General features: G+C 41.1%; 1 protein-coding gene across 6 annotated transcripts in view; it reads right to left on the reverse strand.

Annotated features, from left to right (window-relative positions):
* Positions 1 to 627: 627 nt before the first annotated feature.
* The window catches only part of MYB (MYB proto-oncogene, transcription factor), a 28081-nt gene continuing 4533 nt past the window's right edge, over positions 628 to 24175 (reverse strand). For 2 of the 6 annotated variants that reach the window (XM_066545739.1, XM_066545738.1), the window contains exons 3-16: positions 23257 to 23328; positions 22500 to 22592; positions 21884 to 22104; positions 20118 to 20355; positions 19244 to 19324; positions 18739 to 18843; positions 17125 to 17382; positions 15713 to 16078; positions 14065 to 14207; positions 13364 to 13478; positions 13148 to 13273; positions 12361 to 12471; positions 11618 to 11725; positions 628 to 2072 (exon numbers count right to left, since the gene is read on the reverse strand). In XM_066545739.1, the coding sequence (XP_066401836.1) occupies positions 1956 to 2072; positions 11618 to 11725; positions 12361 to 12471; positions 13148 to 13273; positions 13364 to 13478; positions 14065 to 14207; positions 15713 to 16078; positions 17125 to 17382; positions 18739 to 18843; positions 19244 to 19324; positions 20118 to 20355; positions 21884 to 22104; positions 22500 to 22592; positions 23257 to 23328 (2154 nt within the window). In that variant the 3' untranslated portion in view covers positions 628 to 1955. The remainder of the gene's footprint in view (positions 2073 to 11617; positions 11726 to 12360; positions 12472 to 13147; positions 13274 to 13363; positions 13479 to 14064; positions 14208 to 15712; positions 16079 to 17124; positions 17383 to 18738; positions 18844 to 19243; positions 19325 to 20117; positions 20356 to 21883; positions 22105 to 22499; positions 22593 to 23256; positions 23329 to 24175) is intronic. The other 4 variants (XM_066545740.1, XM_066545741.1, XM_066545742.1 and 1 more) reach the window with 4 other exon arrangements.

Below are 24175 nucleotides of genomic sequence, written 5' to 3' on the forward strand. Positions count from 1 at the left end.
CTCAATAAAATGGGATTTTTTTTTCTACAGGATGCCTTTTATTTGTTTGTTTGTTTTGTCAGGAATTGCTTTTATCTCTAGCCTTCCTAGGGCTGAAAGACCCTCAGGATGTCAGCTGTGTGAGGCTCTTGCAGGTCTGTCCAATTATTTGCTGTGAAGCACAATGCACCAGGGTTTCAAAGTATACTCTCAACTCTGTTTTCTTAAGACAAGCATGGAAAAAAGCCTGTTCTACAGTTACAAGAACTCCAGAATATTTTTCTCTTATTCAATTGGTTTCTGACCTGATTGTCCTTAGATGAAAAAACAAATTAGCCAGCATTGTGGGATAAGGGCAGTTTTGCACAAAAGGTGCAGTGAGTCTCCCACTGACTGAAGCTGACCTGGACTTCGGTGTCAATAGAGATGTGCCCTGAGACCACAACATGCTCAGTACTCACTGTTTTGTGCTGTGTTCCTTCCACTTCCTTAACAATCAATGAGAACCGAGGATTTTGAGGCTATGGTGTGCAAAACTCTATTCCTTGCTTATCTAAGTGTGCTGGGAAAAACCTTCTTGGCTTGATTGTTGCCATTAACACCACCGCCAAAAAACTGAAGACAAACAAGATTAGGAGGCCACGCAGGTTTAAGTAAAAAAAGAACACACTTTATTTATCTACAAGGCAGTACATTGTTGTATAAAAAATTAAGTGCAGATAAAGTTGCACCAAATGCTATTAAGGCAGCAAAGTCAGAGGCTGTTATAAAACCACAAAAAAATAAAAAAATAAAATAAAATCAGTGTTTTGCCATATCAATAAAGATCTGATATGGCAGTACAAAGAACCATGTACTTCTAAGAACCTGATTCAGTACACAAGACCCAAGTTAGGGAACAACTAGCTAGACATGGAACAAAAGAGACAACATGAACAAGACAGTGTTCTCCCAAACATATGAAGGTGCAATGCATGCTGTTACAAACCAATGAGAAACAAAACAACACATCCACACAAATAAAAATCTCCCAAGAACAGTGTTCAAAAATATTGCTTATAAAAAAAAGGGGAAAAAATATAAATGATGTAAAAAAAAATTAAAACAAAAAGGTCTGAAATGCTAGTGCATAGTCAATTAGCTAACATCCACATTTGTTTTTTTCCATATAAAGCTCTACTGCTCCTTTTACACTAGCAGCATGTCTACACGCTAAGGTCTGTAGCAGCAAAACACAGTATTCATTTGGCATTTACAAAATTAAATTACTGAATAAAAATATAATTTTTCTCATAAATCTATGTTTCATACAGTAATATTCTTTAAAGCAAGCTAATTACCCACCCCCCCCCAACAGAAACACACAATGTATAATGGCCTAGAACCAAAACAGAAAGGAGTATTTCAAGAGGCATGGATGTTTGAGCATTCACGATCTTGATCAGCTTTCCCCTTTTGCACAGACAAGCGTTTGTAGTAATGCTTTTCACTTCGGTATTTTACACCAATTCATTTTGTTCAGTGATTTAAAATATATCTGTGTGAGTACCTGCTCTTTTATTATTACAAAATAAAAATAAAAAATAAAAAAGAAACAAACTAAACCCCACCCCTGACTAGCACATCACTGAAATAACAATACTGGTGTATTAAGTCTGTTTGATCTCAAAAAGTACAAGAAAAATTATCTTTATTATAAGACTGCACTTAAGATCATTAATTACCGATTCAAACTCAATACCTAATAATTTAGGCAAGTATCATTAAAAAAACACAAACTCTTAAGTTGGGTGAAATCCAACAAGAATATATATGCTGAGTGACTAAATGCACTTTGTGCTGCTCCCAACTGTTGTACCACAACAAAGATAGGCTCTTCTCCCATTCATGAAAAGTTCTCATGCAGAGGAACAGGAATTTCCCAGTGGAGGTGAAGTGTTCTCAGAACCATAATGCTTCTCTGTGCGCCGACCCTTTCACATCACTAGAGTCCGGGTGGGGAAGGTGGCCATGTATTTGCGCGCCTGATCTGGCAGAGCCATCTGATCCTCGATCTTCCCGCAGGACACCGGCTCCCAGGTGTTGTTCAGATGCTAAATCAGGAGAGAGAGGGAGAGATTTAGTTTGAATGCTGTGTGATTTATCCATAGTCCCAGCCAAAGCTGGGCACGCTCACAATTAACTGTTCCATGGACAGGCAGTGGGATGTTGTCCTGTCCCCTGAGAAACTGAAATCTCAACACAACAGGCAAAAAAATGTCACCCTGACTTCTCAGTTAGTGACCACAGGGGCAGATAGCAGATGATCTGCAGAGGGGACACTGCAGGACATCCAAACTTTCCTACTTCTCTCTCAGACAGTGTCTTTTCTATAATGCCACAGCTACAGCCTTGCCTTTATCCTTTAGGAAGATCTAAACGAGAACGTACTTGGCAGGCCAACTTTACAGTCAACAGAGCACAGACAGGCTACTGCACACAGTTAAAATATTCAATGTTATGACCACGCACGAATTCCTGGTGAACCTCCAATGTAAAAATGCAGCTGCTCTGTCCCAGAGCTCCCTAAAGGGAGCTGACAAGCTCCAGAGCCTGCGCAGCGCTGCCGAGGATTCCCGCGCTCCAAGCTGCTCTCACCTGTGGGCAGCGATCAGCACCCGCCCAACAGCTCAGCTCCCCTGCCAAAGGAGGAGGGAGCAGGGCTCGACTCTCAGCAGAAACAGCTTTTTAATTATCATGTAAGCCATTTCACTTCTTGTGGTATTTATGGAGGTTGCAGACACCATTTAGTATAATGCTAAAATGAGATAAACCTATCTGCAGAGGGCTGTGTGTGCTGTTATTTATTTACTCACTACACATGTGAGACATTTCTCATTGCCTTGAGCTATAAACAGCAATGAAATTTCAAAGCTCCTGGAATTTACCAGGATACACACTTTTATTTTTTTCTATTGAACTCTCTCACTTAGCCAGTGTGTCTGCCTTTCCACACTGAAACTTTCTCTAAGATCTGAATAAAACCTCTATTATCACATGGTTAGCTGTACAAATAGTCTGCATTCCAAAAATGCACACAGTTGTGCTTATCTTTCCACAAGAGGATCCCAGCACTGCTGAATACTGAGAAGGTGTATGCTCAGGATCCACCAGTAAAGACAAGTCAGGAGAAAGCTTTCTCAGTTCTCCATTTCATTTGAAAAGGATCATATTTGCAGCACAATAACTACATTGCTCAAAGAGATGTCCAAAGCCCTCCCAACCTCTAGGACAGTGGATGAATCATAATTAGTGGACTACAAACCATCTGCTAAGAGCAGAACTGTCCTGGCGTGCCCATGGCTCTTTCTGCCAACTTCTAGTTGCTAACTTTGCAAGAGGATCCTTAAATTATTCTCTGGCCTAAATGTTTACAGAATGCTCTTCTGACTGTAAACAGTGTTATCTGAGACATATGGATAATAAAAGGCTGGGCAACTATGAAATACAGATAATTTCACGCAACATGCCCTAATCAGGGCACCAGAACAAACACAGGGACCGAGGTTCCTGCCTTGGCGGGCTTGCAGTCTAAAAGGGACAAACCCAGTGAATAACTAAGCAAGTGTCTTGGTCCTCTGCAAACTTCTGCTGGGCTTCCCTGGACATGGCTTTCTCTTCTCTTTGTAGGGAAGCTCCAAATGCTGCCTCTTCTCCTGGCTGCCATTTTGCAAGCAAAACTGCTGAACTTCAGTAGGAGTTCCCTTTCTGAAGAAGAACCAGGTCAGGCCTCAAATCCTTAAGTTTCTGCAGTTTTTGTGGGAAAGCTGCATCTGTGAAGTGAACAGACATGCCATACACCTCTTCTCTAGAGCTGTGTACCTTGTGCTGTGGCTCAGGCAAGGGCACATGCCAGAAAGCAGGTGTGACACACTTTCTGTGTGCCACAGACCCCCATGCAACACACCACAGCTCCTTTTATGTTTTGGTTAAACAGCTTCCAGCGTCACTTTTTCAAAGGCACCTACACAAGCTGGGAAACTACAACTCCCTATTGATCCTCAGTGGGACTCAGGCACCTGTGCATATTTTCCCCTGCTGTTTCAGAGGCATTTGCATGAGAAACCAAATTAATGCCTTGTATAAAGCCATTGGTATTACTTAGAAGGTGGATTTGTTCTGTATACCTCAAAAGCAGCTGATAGCTCCCATATATCCATAATTTCCAAGGATAGAAATATGTGTCTAACCAGTATTTCCCTGTGATCCCCCAAGCTTCAATGTACCTGGAAATAAGAGATCAGCAATCCCTTAAATAACTGAAAATATGTAAGGAAAAGTCCATTTGTCACAGTATGTCAATTTCTGGAAACTATAAGTAACTTCAGGTAAGGAGTGTCCCTATTTCATAAATTAGGCTTAATTGTTAGTATCTACACTGAGCTCTTTGTATTAACAGCCATGTGCTTAGTAGAAAAAAAAAATCAGTATCCTGATATCACCAACATCTCAGCAGGCTGCTACATGTCACTCATTCCATGGAAAGCCTGGTCTTCATCTTTAACCTGATGTCAGTGTGGCAGAAGCTGCTCAGGCAGGCAGTAACCTTCTGCCCTCCCACTGGGCTTGGCTGCCCCGGGGAGCACTGGGCAGCAGACACAGCCAGCACAGGAGGACCAGCTCCACCCCTCAACTCCAGCCTGCTTGAAACAACTTCAGCTTTGCTCTAGGGACAGAAAAGTTTTCATCCATGTATTCTTTTCCCCAGAAAATAGCACTATTTACACCTTTTCCCCCCCTCCCTGTTGTGACAAACTTATAAAAGGAGGCTAACTTTGCATCTTATTGATGATGGTGAGAGCTCTGCTCCAGTGCAGAAAGAAGCACTGGACCCAAAGAAGTGTGTTTTCTGATGCAGCATATTTACTAACACAGTTTTCCATTCTACCCTTGGGGAACTCAGATAACATTTAAGTGGGTACTTTTAAAAAACATTTTCTGTCTGAAGCCCTGACTCTCAGCAGCCAACACAAAACAAAGCACAATGCCTGTGCCTTGCCAGCCCTGCAGTGCAGTGCCAGAGGCACGTGTGAAAGTCATCCTGATGGGAGCAGTTTTCCTTCCCTCCCTGGCAGGGAGTGCTGGGTCCTACAACCCAGGCAGAGTGCCTTGCAGGGTCTGGTCACACACAGCTCTGGGATTTCCTTGTGAAAAGGGTAAAAAGGGTAAAAAGGGATCCCACAAGGCCCCCTTCCACACCAGCGTTGCAAGTACTGACAGGGCTCTGTTGCAGGACAGTGGCAGTGCCCCACAAATGTGTCAGAAGGAAAGAGACCCAAGGCAGAAGGCTACAGGCATGCAGGAAAACAGCACAGAACCCCCCCCAGCCAGAACACTCCTGTTGCAGAATGCTCATTGCATCCTCCTGACCACATTTACAGGTCTAACTCTGCAAACCAACGGATGGAAACAAGATCTTTGTAACCAGAAGCCAGAAGGCCTGACCCATACCTCACCAAAATTGATGGACATGTTTTCATTAATCCAGTGGATTCATCCAGCCTAAATTCAGTCATCTAAGAGTGAGGTGTTTGTTTTAGCACCTAAATTCCTAGCCAGTAGGGAATGAAAGTGATTTCCAGAGTAAATTCTTCCCACATACACAATTTTTTCATTGCCTCACAGGGTAGGAGACCAATCTTAATTTTGCTGTCAATTAAAAGAGTTTAAACCTTTTCAGTCAGTACTTCCACTGAATTTTTGTCTTCCAAACACAACAGTCTCTCTCTTTAAGTTAAATCACGAAGTGGAGGGGGAGAAGAAAGTGTAGTACTACAAGTTCCCATAGGATTAAATTACAGATCCATGGTAGAATTCCAGCTATGTCATTCTCCCTGTCCCTTTTCTTTTTCTCTCTCTTTTTTTTTTTTTTAACCTCAATAATCCTACCAGTACATCCTTCTCCTGGCAGCAAAACTACCTTATTTATCCTGTAATATGCCTTCAACTGCCCTCAGGCAAATCTGAACTGTAAACAAACTGTCAAAGCTGTAACTGGGATATCCAGTTAAAGCACTTTAAATAAAAGCTTGGACCATCTAGAGAAAACAGACCAGAGTAAGGGAAGAAAACAATATGGAAAGGTGCTTTTCTAACAGAACTAGTCCTTCTGCTCTTGTAGCCCAGACTGCCTTTTCATGTGCTGTCTCTATAGCTTAAGAAAGTTCCTGTGTTACAACACCTTTTGTGTTAGAAGCCAATGCCAAAACCAAACACTGCTGCAGTCCTGCAGTGCCGAGCTCCCAAACTGATGAAAGTCTAGTAGAAATGCTTGGGCAAAGAACTGTGTTAGAAGACAGATTTTACATCTCTGCTCTGCTGGCAGGTAGCTTCAGCAACTCCAGAAAAGGTAGTGGTGTTACAAATACCACCACTAATTTAGCCAAGCTTTGCTTATTCAAAGATAATTTTTAAAAAGCTAGTGTTTTTAAAATATTTTAAATGCTCAGACTACTAGAAGGTCTCTTATCGTGTTTCCCTGCTGCAAAAAGCTGGATTTCTTGCCAGTTTTCCCTTAGATGGTTTAGATTGTCTGCAGAATGTGCCACTGAAAAGAAGGCGTGCAACAGAAATGCAGCACTCCTGAAACAGTAAAACAATGCACTAAACAAAACCATCTCCTAGCAGAATACAATAGCATATGAATAACATGGCTTTCTATTCTGTAAGGATGCAGAACTGGCAGGACAGTAAAGACTACTTAAAAACTAAAGTGACCATAAATTACTTTTTTATCTCATTTGACAAGACAGACCACTATTCCTACCCCTGCTGGCTTTCCTCTGGGGCACAGGGCAGACTTCTCCTAAACTCTGGGGCTTTCTGAGCTGCTCAGAAATGAAGCTTGCTAAATGTGAAAGAATAAGATGGGCCAGCTTTTCAGCTTTTGTTATAAGTATGATACCAGAGCTAGAAAGTGCTATTTGATGGCATTTAATCTTGAAGGTCTGGCTCAGGTAAAACTCCTGCTGAAGATATATGAGCTTTCCAAGCAAGATGAATGGACAAGAGATGGAAGTGGGCTAAGCATCTGCAACTCATATTCTTCTCCTCTCCAGTTATCTTTTTTTTTCCCCCACAGATCAGAATACATTGCTGCAAATGTGACTAATGGTTAAGTTGTCACTTTTCTTCCTGAGAGACCATCACCAGCTCAGGGCAGCTGTAACTTCCAATCTGTTTGCAACCCAAATTCTGCTGACCTGGGAGGAAAACATGCAATGACTGGCCTGTAACTTTGAACCTTCTCTGGCTCCCTCAGCCGTGGCAAGCATATTTCCTTCCTGCGCCCATCACTCACTGGGGACAGAAGGAGCAGCACAAGTGAGAGAAACCTGTGGGGCTACCTTTCCCTGCTGTGCAAATCTCAAACACAGCATGCTTTCCCCTCTCCCTTGATTAAACAAAGAAAAATATGAGATTTCAGGACCTTCTTCCCCCAAAAAGCCATGGAGGAAAAACAGAAAGCCTGCTGTTGCAGGAGACCATGCTGCCTTCCTGGCCATTTTGTCTCACAACCAGCTGCAAATAAAACAACACTTCACCTTTTTAAACTGAGAAAATTAAGCTTCATGACAGCTCCAACACTTGAAAAAAGGTTAACCAAGTAACTGTTTTAAAATCCTTTAAACTTACACTTTGAAGAAAATGGCTACATAAACCGCTGAAAGTCAGGAAATTTGAGCTGAAATGTGTCAGTCTGTGGTTAAAAAAATGGAAAGTGACAGGAGCTAGGGGTTGAAGAACATTCTCTTTAGCTTGCAGGGCTTCTACCTTGTGTTGTTTCCTTTGTTACTGGGGGAAGAAGATATCAAAGCAGTGCTATTTTCTTAAAAGGCTCCATTTCATGGTGTCTTTTGATAGCCTGCAGGGTTAGGTGGAAGGTCTGTGATTTAGCCTACTTTTCCATCTGTTAAAATGTCTATGTTAGGATAGTTTGAATTATGTACTGCTACTGCTACAGAACATAATGTGAAATAAAATTTAACTTTTACATAGGAAGGGGCCAGAAACAGAGAGGTTTTTATGTAACCTCTTACAAGGCAAAATTAGAGCACATGCTCAGTACAGATCATCTTTTTGTCTTGGTATTGGAGTATGTTATCCCAAAATCTTAACCCTTGGAAAAGTTGCTAGTGAGACCAAAATGTCCCTGACATGCAACTAAGTGACAAAAATACAGGGTGCAAAAATACAGGTTTTAACTAACCCCATGAATACATAGCAGAAATATTTGGGATCCATGCAATGGAGAGTAAGTCCACCCCAAGGCCACATATGGGTTTGGTGAGACATTCCTGTTCCTGCCAGTCTGATAATACTCAATGCACAACCATGAGATTTGTCACATAGGACAGAAGAGCTGGCTGAACCTCCACACCTTACCAGGAAGATCTTACACAAAACTGCCTTTACATCCAATGTCTTGGGGAGACATAACAGGGGATTGAATGAGGATAAAGCCCAAACTCTTCTTGGATCTATGGAGGCTTCTCCTCCCTTTCCTCTATACAACACTGACAGCACCAAATTCCAGTGAGTTTGGAGCTACCTGACCTCACATGCCAAATGATGCAACATGCTGTTCCTGCTAAGTGATGGTGAATCATATTGTGCTATCTGATATGGTCATCAGCTGCTATTTACTAAATGGCATATGATCAGTCATGTACCCTAAATGCAGTAAAAAATATCATTAGAGATGTGTTTGAACATTTGCTACTCTTGCCTTTGGAGTTTAACAGTAAAGCAATAAGTAATCAAGGATTTTGATCAGTTTATCCCCAGCCAAATAGCTTTGTGTAAATGTAGTGCAAATTATTAAAGCAATGGAAAACTGTGGGCTGGTAAATATATTGCCTCCCTCTTTTGAAAGTTTGAATTTAAAAGAAAATGGAATTTTAGGAACCAAGCATATTTAAAAAACCTCTAAGTTTAGTGCTGTCTTTGTTTCTCTCTTCCCTTTCCATGCACAGATCCCAAGGCACAGAGATTGCTGTAATTCTTTCTTGGACTGAAGTCAATGAGAATTTGCCTAAGTAAGAACAGTTGGATCAGGCCCAAAATATTAACTGCAGCAATGTCAACATATGCAGACACAATTAAATTTCACCCACATGAGTTCCCTCATGCTTGATGTCTACTTTCATGGGATCAGTGGATTTTGTCCAGTTACTTGTTTGTGTCCATGCATGTGCTCATGTAGGAGGGTGAGACACCAAACTCTAAACCAGGAAGGGCAGAAAGCATAGGACAATAACGTGCTAAAATCTGGTCATGTACAGCAAGCAAACAGTAAAAACAACAACAAGCACAAAGACAAACGTTTTCCATGGCTTTGCACCCTTTAGACATGCTATGCCCAAGGCACATGAGTCCATTTACACTGGGGTGGAGGAGGGGAAGCATCAGGGACAGAGCAGCAGCAGTTTCTGGTGTGAAACAGAGCCAGACTACACATCCTTTCCGAGCTGCACAGGGCCACACTGCTCCCCTCTGACACGAAGCCAAGCAGCTTTGCCATTCCTTTTAACCACCACACCAAGTCCAAACCAGAGAGTGCAGCCATTGGCAGACAATACTGCATTGTTAAAAAGTCTGTATTTCATTCTGAAAAAGCTGTCTGTGGCACCATCACAGAAACCCCAAGCCTCATTCTTCATTTAAGATTACATTTCAGCTGAAAAGCTCAATGTTCCACCAGCAGAGAGAACAATTTTACCTTCATACTAGTACACCAAGAAGCTGCCTACTAACTATTCATTTTGGGGCTTTTTACAACTACTTTTTCTTTCAGTTCAACACACTTTAAACACTGAGAGGAGTTGGGAAGTCCTTTTTAACTCAGTTCCTACTTAAGAAAAGGTCGTCTTTATCCAAACAATGAGCATACCTGACTTTTAACATGGTTTTCCTGAGCAAGGACTGAAGAATTGAATCCAGAATGATCCACAAATTGACTCATGTAAACTTCCTGAACAAAATCAGCATGAGTGAGGACAGAAGGTTAAACAAGCCCTTTCGTTTATAGCAGCTTGTAAAGAAAATATTTTTAGATAGCAGGAAACATAACACCGGTACACCAAAGATCAAAAGATCCTATTTTACAGACCTCTCAGATCCTTCCTTTTTTATTACAGCCAGAGTGCAGGCAACTACCACTAACAGGACAACACACAGCCCTAGCTACCTGAAAATCTTGTCCTAAATCTGTGAAGGAGCCCAGAGTTTGGCTGTTGGGACACAGCAGGGCTGAGCTCTTGGGGACCAGCAGCCTCCTCCCACGCACCCACCAGGGAGCTCCAGCAAAGCTGGAGACCCAGGCTCCTTTGCCACGAGGCAGATCTGAATTCAGCCCCTATATACTGCCCTAGATCAGGGGCAGTGGATCTGCAAACCCTTCTCTTGGCTGTCTACCACAGTGCAGCCAAGAAACACAGCTCATGAGGGAAGAGCAGATAAACAATACTGAGAGTGAGTCTTTGGCCCCTACAGACACCCCCGTGCCAAGGGGAGTCCTAGTCCCTGCTCTCCAAAGCTGTTTTTCATCAAATGATTCTGCAGCACAAAATACAAGCCTACTCCATGGCAAACTGTGCCAAATGGGGACGTGTAAAATTTTACTATCTCCTTTTTTAATGCCTGGCTAGAAATGCCTAGTCAAAACCAGCCTTTACTCATTCCTTCATACTGTAAATAAGCCCTAATGTAAATTCTGGAAAGAGGGAGTAAAGAAAGGATTAGCCACGTGGACTATCTGTCTGAAAGTCAGGAACTATGGAGTTACAATTTCCTTCCTGACAGTGACTCACCCTGGGGAATAAGATGCTTTCCTTTATTTCTTCCATGTGGAGATGGGCTAAAAAATCACTTAGTCATCTACCTTGGAAATACAGAAATTATGTTTTGTTTTCTGAATGACTTGCTGTGGGTTTCACCTAAGGTACACAAGAGCTGCCAAACTGGCTGCTAATGACTTTGGTGGGCTTTGGATCAGCCCCTGTGCAACAGCTCTGTTTTAAAGTACAGCAAATGTCTGTGTTTGTTAACACTTGGCAAAAGCACAGACCCATAAACCCCAGCCTCACATGTGACTTACATTACAACAATTACACATTTAGCTCTCACTGGGGAAAGGCCATCCTGCTGCTGGGCTGAATGGGCAACTCTGGCCACACCCGTGCCAGCCAGGCAGTGCTAGAGTCTCTCACCCAAGGCCAGTCACAAATTCTGGCCACCACCACCACACCACTCAAATCTCCAAAACAGCAGTGCCACCTACAAAAAGGCTATGGAAAAAAATCCCTTTGGTCCACGTTAATTCTCAGTCCTACCAATTCCACACTGCACCCAGCTGAGTTACAACACCCCACGCACAGGGCTGGGCCCTGTTTGGCGTCCTGGCTCTGCTGCAGCCACTGTGCCCTCATGCTCCACAGGCAAAGTGAGATCCTCAGCCACATTCATCTGAACATTTCATTCTTCCATACCCGAAACTTAAAATTGGTCTGTGAGAAAGCTATACATATATTTATATATATATATGGATGCATATATGTATTTCCATATACAGAGGATACTTTTATCAAAGAATAATTACCTGTAGAGGACTAGCTAGTGGCCTGTTTCTAGGTACTGCAACTGTTTTGTGAAAACTGTCATCATCTTCAGACACAGGCATCTTTAAAATGGAACTGGTAAGAAGATTCTGAATAGAAAAAGAAAAAAGAAAAAGGTTTTCAGCAACTCATGAGAGCAATGTGAATTGGAATGTATTGTAAGTAAACTCAGGCTGAGTTCAGAAATTGCTACACTGGGTACAGCCACAGATGAGGAGCAGACCTCAGCCTGGTGTCCCTGGGACTTGGCTTTGCAGGAGCATTGCCCTGTGCAGAGGCCTTCCATCCAGTGAAAATCCCAATTTCAAGAGTAACAGCAACACTGAATAGTCCATAAGCCCTGGCAATGCAAAGGGAATTATGCTCATGCAAGGTCTCCTTTGGAAAAATCAAGAGAGAGTGTCTCTCTCTCTTTCAGTTTTTAATTCCATGATCTAGTTAGTAATTTCTGCACACAGGTGCAGGCATCCTCCAAGTGCACGCTCTTCAAAGTCTGTGGGCTGCAAAATGACTGCAACTTCTGAAACCTTCTATTGGCATCAGAGTGATAATTAAGAGTAGCATTTTGCTTTTTATGCTTAGTACAGGAAAATGACACCGAAATAAGGAATAAAGCCTACTTGTGAAGAAAATCAGAAAAAATATTCTTTTTCTCGTGCATTTAAGAATCGAACAAAGATGTAAACCAAAGAATTCCTTTGATGGTGTGAAAACTTACACTTACTGGCACATCTTCCATAGCAGACCCAGGTGTAAAGAGCTGAGTGTTCAGGTTTTCTCCTTCCCAGTGATTTGAGCAAAAAAAATTTCCAGCTTTATCTGTTGGAGACTCCACCTGAAAGCAGAAAAGGCATGATTCAACCACCACATAACTGACCAGGAGATTTCTGTCAGTTGCTTAACAAATTGAACAAATATTCTTCACAGAGGTGCATAACGCATGTTTACAGTAACATCTTTTACAGCAGCCTTGCTCTTTGCAGAAGAAAAAAGTTCAAGGCTCTCCAAAAAATCCCCATCTAATAAAACTTTGAATACTTGCACTCAGTGCTCTGTCAGTATTCAGGAGTTTAATCCCCTAGAAAGGATTGAGAATAAATGTATTTTTAGAACTTTAGTGACAAAGTAATATAATGCAATGTCCTCAAATGTTCAGGTTTCTAAGTCACTCCATGGAGCTTGGTCCCCATGGGGTTCTTCTATACTTTTCACCAATATTTGAAAGATTCAATCCAAATTCATGTCTAATTTTTCTTTTCTTTTTAAGTTTCAAACGAAAACTGCATTAGAACGGCCCAAGCAAACCCCTGCTGAAAACAGCAGAAAGACTTCTATGGAAATCAATGGGAGATGAATTAGACATGCCTAGTGTACTATATGGAACCGACACTAAGATCTTGGGGCTCACATGAAAGAAAAACAGACACAGCTATTTAATAGAAAAGGCATTGCTATAAGTTTCTCAGCAAAGAGTTCTGAATTAAATTGCCTCAGGTAAGTTTGAGATTTACCTCTTGTTTGATTTTCTTCAGCAAAGGGGGTCCACTTTCATGTAGCCCAGCCACTATTGCAGATTCCTCCGACTCCTGCTTGATAACATCCTGCAGATCTTCTACAAGATGAGTTGGAGTTTGAGGCTGAAAGAAAGAAAGAAACGTTATATCCAAGTCCCAAAACATCCCTCTGCACTAATATCAAAGCAACTTTTATCATTGTTTCCTTCTTACCAGCATCTTCAAAGGACCGTATTTGATTTCCTGAGCTGCAAGTGCGTTTTTGAATGGAGTGGGTGTTCTTGGAGAGCTTTCTAATATCGACCTCTTGATTGCTGGAGTCCTGAAACTTTAAAAAGAAGGAGAGGAACTTTAAAGGAAGATGCTTGGAAATACTAGCTCTTTACAGAAATGCATGCATACAGGCAGTATTGTTGTAAGACTTCAGAAAACATTTCCCTATCATCCTGTAATCCATTTTGCTTTTACAGCAGAACACCTCTTTATTTTAAAAACTGGTGAACGTATATGCATGGCTTAATAACCTACCTCAATAGTCATAAAGTGGAATTTTTACTCCCAACTAAGAAAAATCTGAATGTGTGAGCAAACAACTGTGCAAGAAGCATAGAATCATAGAATGGTTTAGGCTAGAATGGTCCTTAAAGATCATCTAGTTCCAAACACCCTGCCACAGGCAGGCACACTTTCCATGAGATCAAGTTGCCCAGGGTTTCATCCATGGATAGGCCATTCACTTTTCTGGCCAGCCTGCTCCAGTGCCTCACCACCCTCTCAGTGAAGAATTCTTTCCCTGTATCTAACCTAAACCCACCCTCTTACAGCCTAAAGCATACAAAGATGACCCAGCACTTTGCTTGCATGCAAATGTGAAGGCGTGGACCCTCGTGAGATCGACAAGACAAGAGACTTACACATGGTTTTCCTTCTGAGCTTTGAAAGCCTGGTCCCTGTGGAACGGGGAGGTAACTGTCATCTTATGGCCACACACCGGCGTGGAGGTAAGTGCAGGGTTCTCCAGGTTCAAGTTTTCGTGAGTGGATGAGGTGTTTAAGAACTGCACGTGTTGAAGAAAGAAAAAATTAACAGGAACATCCAGATTACATGGCTGACCTGTTAAGCTGACGTTATTCAACAAAAGAAAAATAAATTATTTTCTTGTGATTGACACAAGTCACTCTCCTGACCCTATGATGTGATTAGGGGTATATGGGTTACCTGACAACATTGTGAAAAAATACTCAGTCGTTTGGCTCAGGAAGCTTGAGAGGGAAATTCTAAAGGAAATGACACTGTTCCAATGAGAAAAACTTTCCACCACTTTCAGAGCCTGATTTGTATTTTCTCCAAAAAAATTTTAATTAAGACCAGTGTGCCTAAGAAACTGGGTGAAAATGAGCAAGGGATGTTTTAAAAACAAACCCACAGGAAACAGGGTTAAATTCCACAAATATTTATATGGGGCATCTAGGGGCTTTTAGGGCAGTGAAAATGTTGATGACAGGAAAATAAATTTCCTACCATCTCTCTCAAAAGAAAGTACTTCATTTTCAGAGTATAAAATGAAAGCTGCCACCTGTGATGGGTGCGTGGAATACTTTGGAATGGAAACAGCTGATTGAAAAAGAGGCAGAACTATTTGTTTGGAGAAAATTGCTCTTGCATGTGTTCTACCTAGTAACCTAAAATATTGTTTCTATTTCTAGTCTACAAATCTGTGAGCATAGTGGTATCCTTTACTCTGACAACAATTCAATGTATTCCCTTCTAGATTCTGTCACTTTATAAAAATGCGGCATGTAAGAAAATCTGGCTTTCATTGGAAAAATGACATATGATTAAAATAGCTAATAAGTAATGGGAAATACAGCAAGAAATCATTACATGAAATCTTTTCCTTCATGAAATAGTGTTTCTTTGACATCAAAGACTAAAGCAAACCAACACAGACAAACAAAAAATCCAAAACACTTTTAAATAGTGCTACAGCTGTGAAACAAAGCAACCATCTTCAGGAATTTGAACCAGCCCATTTTAATGGGCCATTTTCCTCCTCATTCCTATTCCACTCCAACTCTCCCGGCCTGGGCAGAGGATGGCAAGTGTGATTTGAATTTTCTGGTTGTTGTCAGTTTGTCTCACAACCTGAATGCTATTTAAATGTAGTTTGGGGTTTTCTAGGTCAATGAATCATACTGTAAGTGGACAGAGATGGAAAGTATCACAGATGATCAGAAACGTTAAACTCTAGTAGCTGGAGTTAGCAGCAAGAGTAAAGCAAGGGGTCACATTCCCCTACAAAAAAGATCCAAAAAGGCAAAAAATCAAAACACAAAAAACCAAGCCCCACAGCTGAATTTAAAAGTCAAAAATCAACAGTTAGCTTGCTGATTAACTAAACTCAGCAGTGAAGACTGGGAGCAGTGAGAAGATTCAAACACGGAGTGAAATCAACAAGCACAACGGTAATTAGTCATTTGTTCCAAAGGATTAGTTTCTAAATTGTTAAGACTGGGGTGACTTTTGAGAATTAGTAACATCTGTGCAGAAGTCTTGATCTACCTGCGAGGGAGAGAAGGGCAGGCTTTTGACAGGGGAGCGCTTAGGAGGAGTTGAGCTGCTGGCGTCAGCTCGGACCAAGGCGCTACCGTGGCCACCGGCTGAGGGCCCGCAGTGCCCTCTCCTTTTGCGAAGAAGGAGCCACGGAGCCGCACTGCCCTGTGAGGCAGATAAGGTCTTTGGTGAGCCAGGAGAGCCCTGACTCGACATGACTTTGCTCAAATTTGTGGTGGGCTGTCCTTGCAGTCTGCAAGCACTGGCCCCTCTCTGCTGAAGCTGTGCGGCTTTGCCTGAGGGAGCTCTGCTAGCCGGAGTGTCTGTGTCTTCAAAGAATTCAAAAGTGCTGAGATCACCCCATGATGAAGGATCCTGAAACAACGTGGGAGGCACGGAGCTATAAGACAGTGTATAGTGCCACCTCATGAAAATACAGTGCTAGGATATGTTTGTAATCAACAACAACAACAAAGTCTTTCCCAGCTCAATTCAACCTGACCCTGTTCATGGGAGCAGCAACACTGTGAACACAATAATTTGTGTTTTCAATATATACCTTGATCTTATCAAACTGTCTGACATCCTAGTAGTGTTGCTGGCAACAGAGTTCCTAACAAAAGAGTCCAATTATGTCCTTACTATTTGCTTGCAGAGTGTTTTCTGCTTGCTATGATGATGGTGACTTTTGTTACAAAAAAAATGTGTGCTGTAGACCAAGACTGGCCTCCTCCTAACATGCAATGCTGCTCTGGATGTGCTGAAAGGGAAATGATACCGAATGAAGCAGACACCTCTGCTTCTGAAAGTGGTTGCCACCAACAAATGTAATTCAATGTGCTACTTTACATGTAGCATCCCAGAGACTGCAATGACAACAGGTCCATGTCAATGTCAGTCAGATACTTGACATTTAAATGTGTGTTTACCGTCCTTCACATATGCCAGGACAAGTTCCTTAAACTTTGAAAAGCAGCTATTGAGGTTGTAACTAAAAATTCTAGAAGATGATGCAGATACATGAGCGGCCACACCCAAACCTATGGCATGTGTCACTTCAAATATCAGTAAATATCATCACATTGTTTAAAATTTTTCATGGTATCTCTGACTGTATTTTAAGGAGACTTAAAATTGAGAGATTGTTTCAAGCTCCTACTGTGCACCTTGCCATAACTCACACTCCCATTCCAAGTTGCAGCAGGAAAGGGAGACACCCAAAAAAAGCATATGCATCCATGTTTGAGGGCTTCATTTACAAGCAGCTGCATTTTGTCATGTCAGAAGATAAGCTTCAGATCCTGGACCAACTTGAAGTTACTTGGGAAAAAAATCAACAACCACATTTAGGACAATCCCAGCTCCTCACCCCTTACTCCTTGACCATGCACAAATCCACCTGAGGCGGCGAGTCTACTTACGGAGTCTATTAACTGGAGTGTTTCAGCAAATTCTAAGAGATTCTTAACATTGTCCAGGATGTTGCTCTGGTGAACAATCATGCACCGGGCAGGGGATGCACTTTCCTCAGGTAAGCAACCGTGATCCACCGGTGGAGATGGAGTACAGTGGTGATGCTCCCCCAAACAGGAAACAGGTGCACTGTCACCACTGGTCCTGGTACTGTCAGCAATTGTGGTGCTGTGCCAGCCGGGGTAGTTTGATGTGTGGTTCTGTGTCTAAAGGAAGAAGAAGGCAAAAAAAAAAAAAGAAGAAAAGGGAGGGGGGAAAGGCAGAAGGAACTTAGCAATGAAATTGCACAAGGTGTCAGATGCCACTGGAGGAAAGATAAAAGTAGTTGCATCATCATCTAAAAGCTTATGCCTATGAAACAATTGTCAAGATGTTTCCTTTCATCAGTGCAAGATCTTGTTTTAAGTAATACTGGCATTGTATTTGTTATCCCAAAGTTACCTCATAATTTACTTCCAGGATTATAGGCATATGTCATTACTAGCATATAATCAATTCATACTTTGTTACTCCAAGTGCTCAAAAAGTGTCTGCAAGTCCTTTTCTGTAAGAAGCAAGAAATGGCAGGATTTCCCTACTGAGCGCTCAGCACTTAGAAGGCTAAAAGTTTTTAGAGTTAGAGTTGCTTTTGTCTGCTTATCTCCTTTTCTTCTGCTATCCCTGTCTAATGCTACAGCTTACACCAATGCAATGAAGAGGCTGTCAAATCAACGTGGTTAGGAAAGCAGAAGAACAAATTAACAGAAGTTTCTTTCCAGTGTGATCATGCAACAGAAGAAATTGCAAAACATCAACTAAAGTTAAAAAGTGGCCAAACTAACGTATCATGCATGCAGTTCCTTTACTAATCATTTAAATATTACCCAAAAAAAGAAAAAGAATCTGCTGGCTATCACCTATCTTCAAAAATGATTTTGGGATTCTTGGCTTTGGCGACGGTGTTAAGTAGTTACACAAGGCCTTTCACGCATTAACATCCAATGGCATATACAACCAAGTATGAGAATTCAGTAATAGCCAGCACTTGCTCCACACATGCAGTTATGAAGAATCTAACATTATTCAGAGGAGTAAAACAAATTCTCAAACATGCACCAAGTCTGAAGCTTACGAAGTATATAAAACACAGCTGAAGGAAAGAATACAACAGAGAAGAAAAATCTAATGCACAGGCACTACATTTTCATCACATGAACCATTGCACACTTTCAGAAACACAGATACTGTTATTGATTAAAGGTCTGCAGGATTTTCAATTTTTAAAGGTCTGTAGGATTTTCAATTTTTGTGCAATCATCATGTTTCCAATATTACATCATGTTACGGAGCCCAATCCTGCTCCCACTTTGCAGAGTAAGACACCTGCAAAATTTTTAATTTTTGTTCAACAAAAGAATTTACGAAGCAGATACAGATTACATATGTGCTATGTTTCATCCTTTTAAAAAGGAAATATAGAGCCTTGATTAGTACTGAAGGCAGAGGGGGAGTAAAAAGTTAAAAAGACAAGCACTGGGGTAAGGCTGCTATCCCTCCATCCAAGCACACAGTGACAATCTTACTGGTAATGCCTGCTGCCCTTTCAGTTCATTCTCAGTCGACATTAGTAGCAACTCTAATTCCTTTATTCGCTTTTCTTTCTCAGGGTCTTCATCATTATAGTGTCTCTGAAATTAAGAGTTAAGGGAAAAGAAAAGATAAAGGTCTGATAGGATGTAGCAACTAAAATGCTCATGGTTTGCCGACCTGTGGTTATAACAGCCAAATTAGATTCCAAGATGAAACAAATGTCAATTGTGTTTTCCACCACCAAAGTCTCTGCTGAATTTCAGTATAGACATTTGAAATGGAGAAAGTGAAGGCCATCATACCAGATGTCAACTACTGCATTTAAAATCCACTTCAGAAGGAGCAATTATTAGCCATGTTAGAACTCCCCGACCTTCCCCATTTTCTCTTTTCACCACACTTAATACATTAAAATGTTTCCTTAATGCATGATGTCTGCATTTTAGTTTATCAAACATTTAAGAAATTGACTCTTGAAATAAGGTTCAAGTTATCTACCTGGATAGCTGCAGCAGCTGGCTGAGGTACATTGACAATATTTACATGCAGTGCTACTGGATACGGGATCTGACCAGGAACCTAGGTCAAAAAGCAAAAATTAATTATTTCCATCATATTATCTGCTTGCATTACCAATTTGTGTTAAACATACTTTGGTGTCAGGTACTTAATATTTGTAGTCTGTTGAGATGAAATAACAAAAAAATAAAAATGTTTACAAGAAAAGTAATCACGTTTTTAGGAATATGACTGCAAGCATTAGAGAGGAAGAAAGAAAATTCATATATGAAATATTTACCCTTCCTGAATGAGAAAAGATGAATAATTTATAGACACATTTGTAAGGATTTCCTAAATTGAAATGAAAAAGCAAAAGATGCAATTTATTATCATCTAAAACTCTACAATGCAACTGTCTGAAGCAGGAGCCTGTTTCATTATTAATCATTAATAGAAAAGAAATCTGATTAAAAACAATACTTGTTCACTTGGTTCTGACAGGCAACCCACAAACAGAATACTACTAAAGAGAACGTGGGAGATTTTGACATGGAACACAGAATTAACCAGATTCAACTGATACTCAAGAAATTTAATATTCCCAACTCTAAGAAATATGTTAACTGCTCCCAAGGCATTAAACCTGCTGTACCCAGTTCCACCACCTGAATGCCACCAGTTTGAAATGTACTTATTTTCACCACTGAACAAAATAAAAGTCAAAGAACTCCTCATCTGACACCAAACACATCCAAGTCCACCAAGACAAAGAAAATCCTTCAAGCTGAAACCAGGCACGGCTAAGCGGCACCCATCTGTCCCAGGAGGCAGAACAAGCCCCCCCTCCCCACTGGCACCTCCAGGCACTCACGTTCTGAGGCTCGGGGATGTGGTAGTAGGGGTAGTCGCTGCCCAGCGGGGGCTGGCTGGCCACCGGCAGCTGGGCGGGTGGCGACGGGTTGTGAGCAAAGGCCATCAGGTGGTTGTTCTTCTGAAAGCCAGCAGCTGCTGAGGAGTGGCAGGCTTTGGAGGACTCCTGCAGGTAGCCCTCCTGCTCGACCTTCCGGCGCATGGTGGAGTTCCAGTGGTTCTTGATAGCATTATCAGTTCTGCAACAGAAATACAGGGCGCTCGAGGAGTTTCAAATATGAGCATTTCCAATTCAGACAGATCAATGGGCAGGGAACTGCTGTCAGCATTTCTGTTTAAACCCTGAGCTCTTCTCTGACCTTCCTCCTACCCCCACCACTACAGATGCTACTCCCAACTTCTCAGGAAAGATGCTCAGTAGAAAGATTAGGGAAAAAGAAAAACAGGCTACGGTTGTTTACATATTTTTTTTAAGCAATCTCTCATGACTTACATCCTCAAATTGTAAGAAATTACTTGTTTCATCTTCACCTCATTCCCATGAAGTGAGGAGACAACAAAGGCTAACTTCCCTTTGAGGCTATCCTAAAGGAATGCCAACATTATCTTCTTATCTCTTAATATTTCAGTGGAGTCTTATTGTGTCATTGCTGGAAAGAAAGACTGTGGAGAACAGCTGTGAACAGGCTAACTTCCAAGCAATTTTCCAGCTGGTCACCTAGACAGCAACAACAACATGCTGTACATACAAACTCAGTAAACAAAACTGTTGGGATTTTTCTTACATGCAGAAAAACTGAGATTGAAATCCTCACATATATGTGTCAGGAAAAGCAAACTTACCAACTTTGTGAGTTTTTTAAGAGTACATTTTAAAACAGCTCTGCTATTTGAAAAACATCACCACAGCATGCTATCATTCAAAGTAGTATCTGTGATGTGTGAAAGCCACAAAAATATTTCCAAGGGCTAATTTCTTTCTTGTTATCTTCTAGAAGGTGAAAGCAGCCCAGGGAATGATTGCTGAAAGGGCTATCATGATCTTAGGCCTTATATTTAGGTCTTGAAGATGTTTTATCAAATAGCAGGAAGAAAAGAAGGAAGAGAAACCTCTCCTTTGCTTACATGATTTGCTTGCCCACATTTTGAGTCACTTTTAATCAAGCAAGTAAGACACTGAATCTTTGAGTTCAGATACAAGCTACACAAAAGCTTTCAGTGAGACAGGTATTTCCAGGACCAGAGTTTGAGGAAAAAGTTTCTCCTAATTTACACATGGTTGTTTATCAGGTCAAAATCATCTGGATGATTCAAGAGCAATTACAAAAGTTGAAGAAGCCTTTCTTAAATCATTTTGAATAAACAGACTGGATTTCATGTTGAAGGCATACCCTTAGCTGAATGTAAATTATGTTCCATTTGCAGGCCCTGATCCTTCCCTGTTAAATTGATTTAAATTTTGACAGTCATCACAGGCACAAATAAGACTTAACAGATATTTAGGAAACTCTTATGGTCTTGCTCCACTTACTGGCTTTTTTACCCGTGGCAAACATTAAAAGCTTGAAAAAATAGCACACTGCTGCATGTACTGACCAAACAGTGAAGTTCCCCACTGAGAAAAAAGCACATTGGTGTGTCACTGGCTTCCCAGGTTTTGATTCCAAATTTTTTTTGATTTATACAGTGCAGCCTGAGGCAACCAAAACAGACTGCTCAGACCTGCAGCTTTTTCCTTTTTTAAGAGCTAAAAGCATATGTCATTACCGTCCAGGCAGCAACTTTGCAATCTCTGCCCATCTGTTTCCCAGCCTCTTGTGTGCCTGGTAAATAATTCTATCTTCCTCTTCTGTCCAGGAGGTTTTCTTCACTTCTGGATTCAAATGGTTGTGCCACCTCTCCCTGCACTGTTTTCCAATCCTTCCCTTCAAATGCTTAGCAATGACAGACCAGCGCTTTGGACCGTATTTCTGCACGAGCTCTATTACCTTCAAAGAAGAACACAAAAACTGCCTGTATTTAATGATGCATGATGAATCAATGACATTTTTTTCTGTGGTGAAGCAATATTTTCGACAACATTTCTCAAAACTGCCAAAGTAAAACTAATAGCAATTAAGGTTTCCCTCTTCCCATTCATATTTTTACCCAAAAGGAAAAATCTGCTAATAGTTAAGGCATTTCTAGACTGCAACTCCACATTACAGTGCTGTAAAGCAACAGTAATTTATTTTCATAGCAAATTTAGAAAGCACTACGCAAATACAATCTGCCTCTGGCCATAATAATGTTGAGACCACCAAAGTTTCCAGGAGTTTTGGCCCAACACTTGAAATCTGCTCGTAAGGCATTAATCAGACAGAAAGAAAAACTGATTACCTACCCTTTGATCCTCCTCTTTAGTCCAAGGACCTTTGATAAGTTCTGGGTTTAGTACCTTCTGCCATCGGTGCTGGCACTGAACATCTGTCCGATTCTAGTGAAATGTGAAATACACAAAGTGGATAATTCTTTAGAAAAGGTGAATGAAGAGTGAGAATGCTCTTATTTACATACACTTGTTTTGAAGTATTTCACTACCAACTAAGACTACTAAACATCACAGAGTGATACAGTAAGGCTGAGAAGAAGGTGGTCAGCTATCAATTTGCTCACAGAATAGATAAGGTTTCCATCACTTCTGCATTGAGGACTCCATCACCAAAACTACACAAATTTTATCTTCCCCATCTGCACAACAGCTGGCATGTCTTCCCCACCGCACAACATGCGGTATTTCAGCAACAGCCAAACACAAAGAAATTTTCTTCAAAATCATACTTGTAATTCACCAAAGTTATTTTTTTAGCTGTGCTGAGACATTTTGTTTCATTGTCACATTGACCATCTACACTGAAAGTCCTCACCATCCCCCATTTTTGCCTGTTTTTTTCCAACCCTTTCTGAGAAGTGAAAGGAAAAATAAATGCAGAGGTTTCCACAGTAATCTAACTGCATTTCTAAGGTCTCCATTTGTGGAAGTTTTATATCTCCCCTGAAAATGTAACTATAAAGCAACCACTCCCCTTCCCCTTCATTAAGGAAACCTCTTGATAAAGAGTTGCTACTAAGCCTGGAAACAGAAACCAATATCCACTTACAGGAAGGAAATTTGCAATGACTTTCCAGTCTTCTGTGCCATTCTGCTCCACAAGCTTCTTCAGCTTCTCATCCTGAACCATAAACCCCCCCAGAGATAATTAATATTGCAATCTCTTATTCAAATGAAGTATTTTTTAAAATTCATTCTTGTAGCTTCTTATGCATCTTATTCTGCTTTCTGAGTGTAAGGGAGGGTGGTCTGTAGATTTTGCATGCTTTTAATTCCTAGAGTATAAGATTTTTCTACTCCTTTGGAGTTTCGTAGGTTCTTTACTGTGTTGCAGGAGAAATACTGACTTCTATGCAATTCTTTGACTCACAATATACATTCCCATTTTACTCATCAAAGCATTGTAACTGTTATTCTTGGACTAGATTTACAGGAGGAAATAGGTGCTTAGATGCCAAGCATCAGAATAACCTTGAAATTCAGTAACACTCAGGCACTCAGCTACCTGGGCACCTCTGAAAATCACAGCCTTAAGCTTTATATGTCTTGCAAGTAATGGGAGTTCCAGTAACTTGCTCATGGCCTATCCACCTACAATAAATGCACAATAAAACTAACAGCTCCTTTTTGCCCCTGTTCTCTGCGAGGGAGTTTTGCATACCTGTAAATAGCAAAAAATTTGGCCCAATCTTTTTAATGATAAGGCCAAAAATATAGACCCTAATAACAAAAGAAACCAATCTTATGTACTGGGAAAGATCAAGATAGAGTAAAACAAACCAGAAATGCCCCAGGAGATAAGAGGAGAAGAGTAGCCCTCTCCTTCCCCAGTTAGCACCTCCCAGTATGCCCCCAGTTCATGCAACAGGACAATGGCCATCCTTTCCTCCCTGGCCACATCACAACCATGCCCACCTTTGTAAGAGCAGACTATGATTTAAAATAAATAAATAAAAAGCTTGCAAGGG

The sequence above is a fragment of the Molothrus aeneus genome, chromosome 3 (genome assembly GCF_037042795.1).
Source record: "Molothrus aeneus isolate 106 chromosome 3, BPBGC_Maene_1.0, whole genome shotgun sequence".
Taxonomy (NCBI): Eukaryota; Metazoa; Chordata; class Aves; order Passeriformes; family Icteridae; genus Molothrus; species Molothrus aeneus.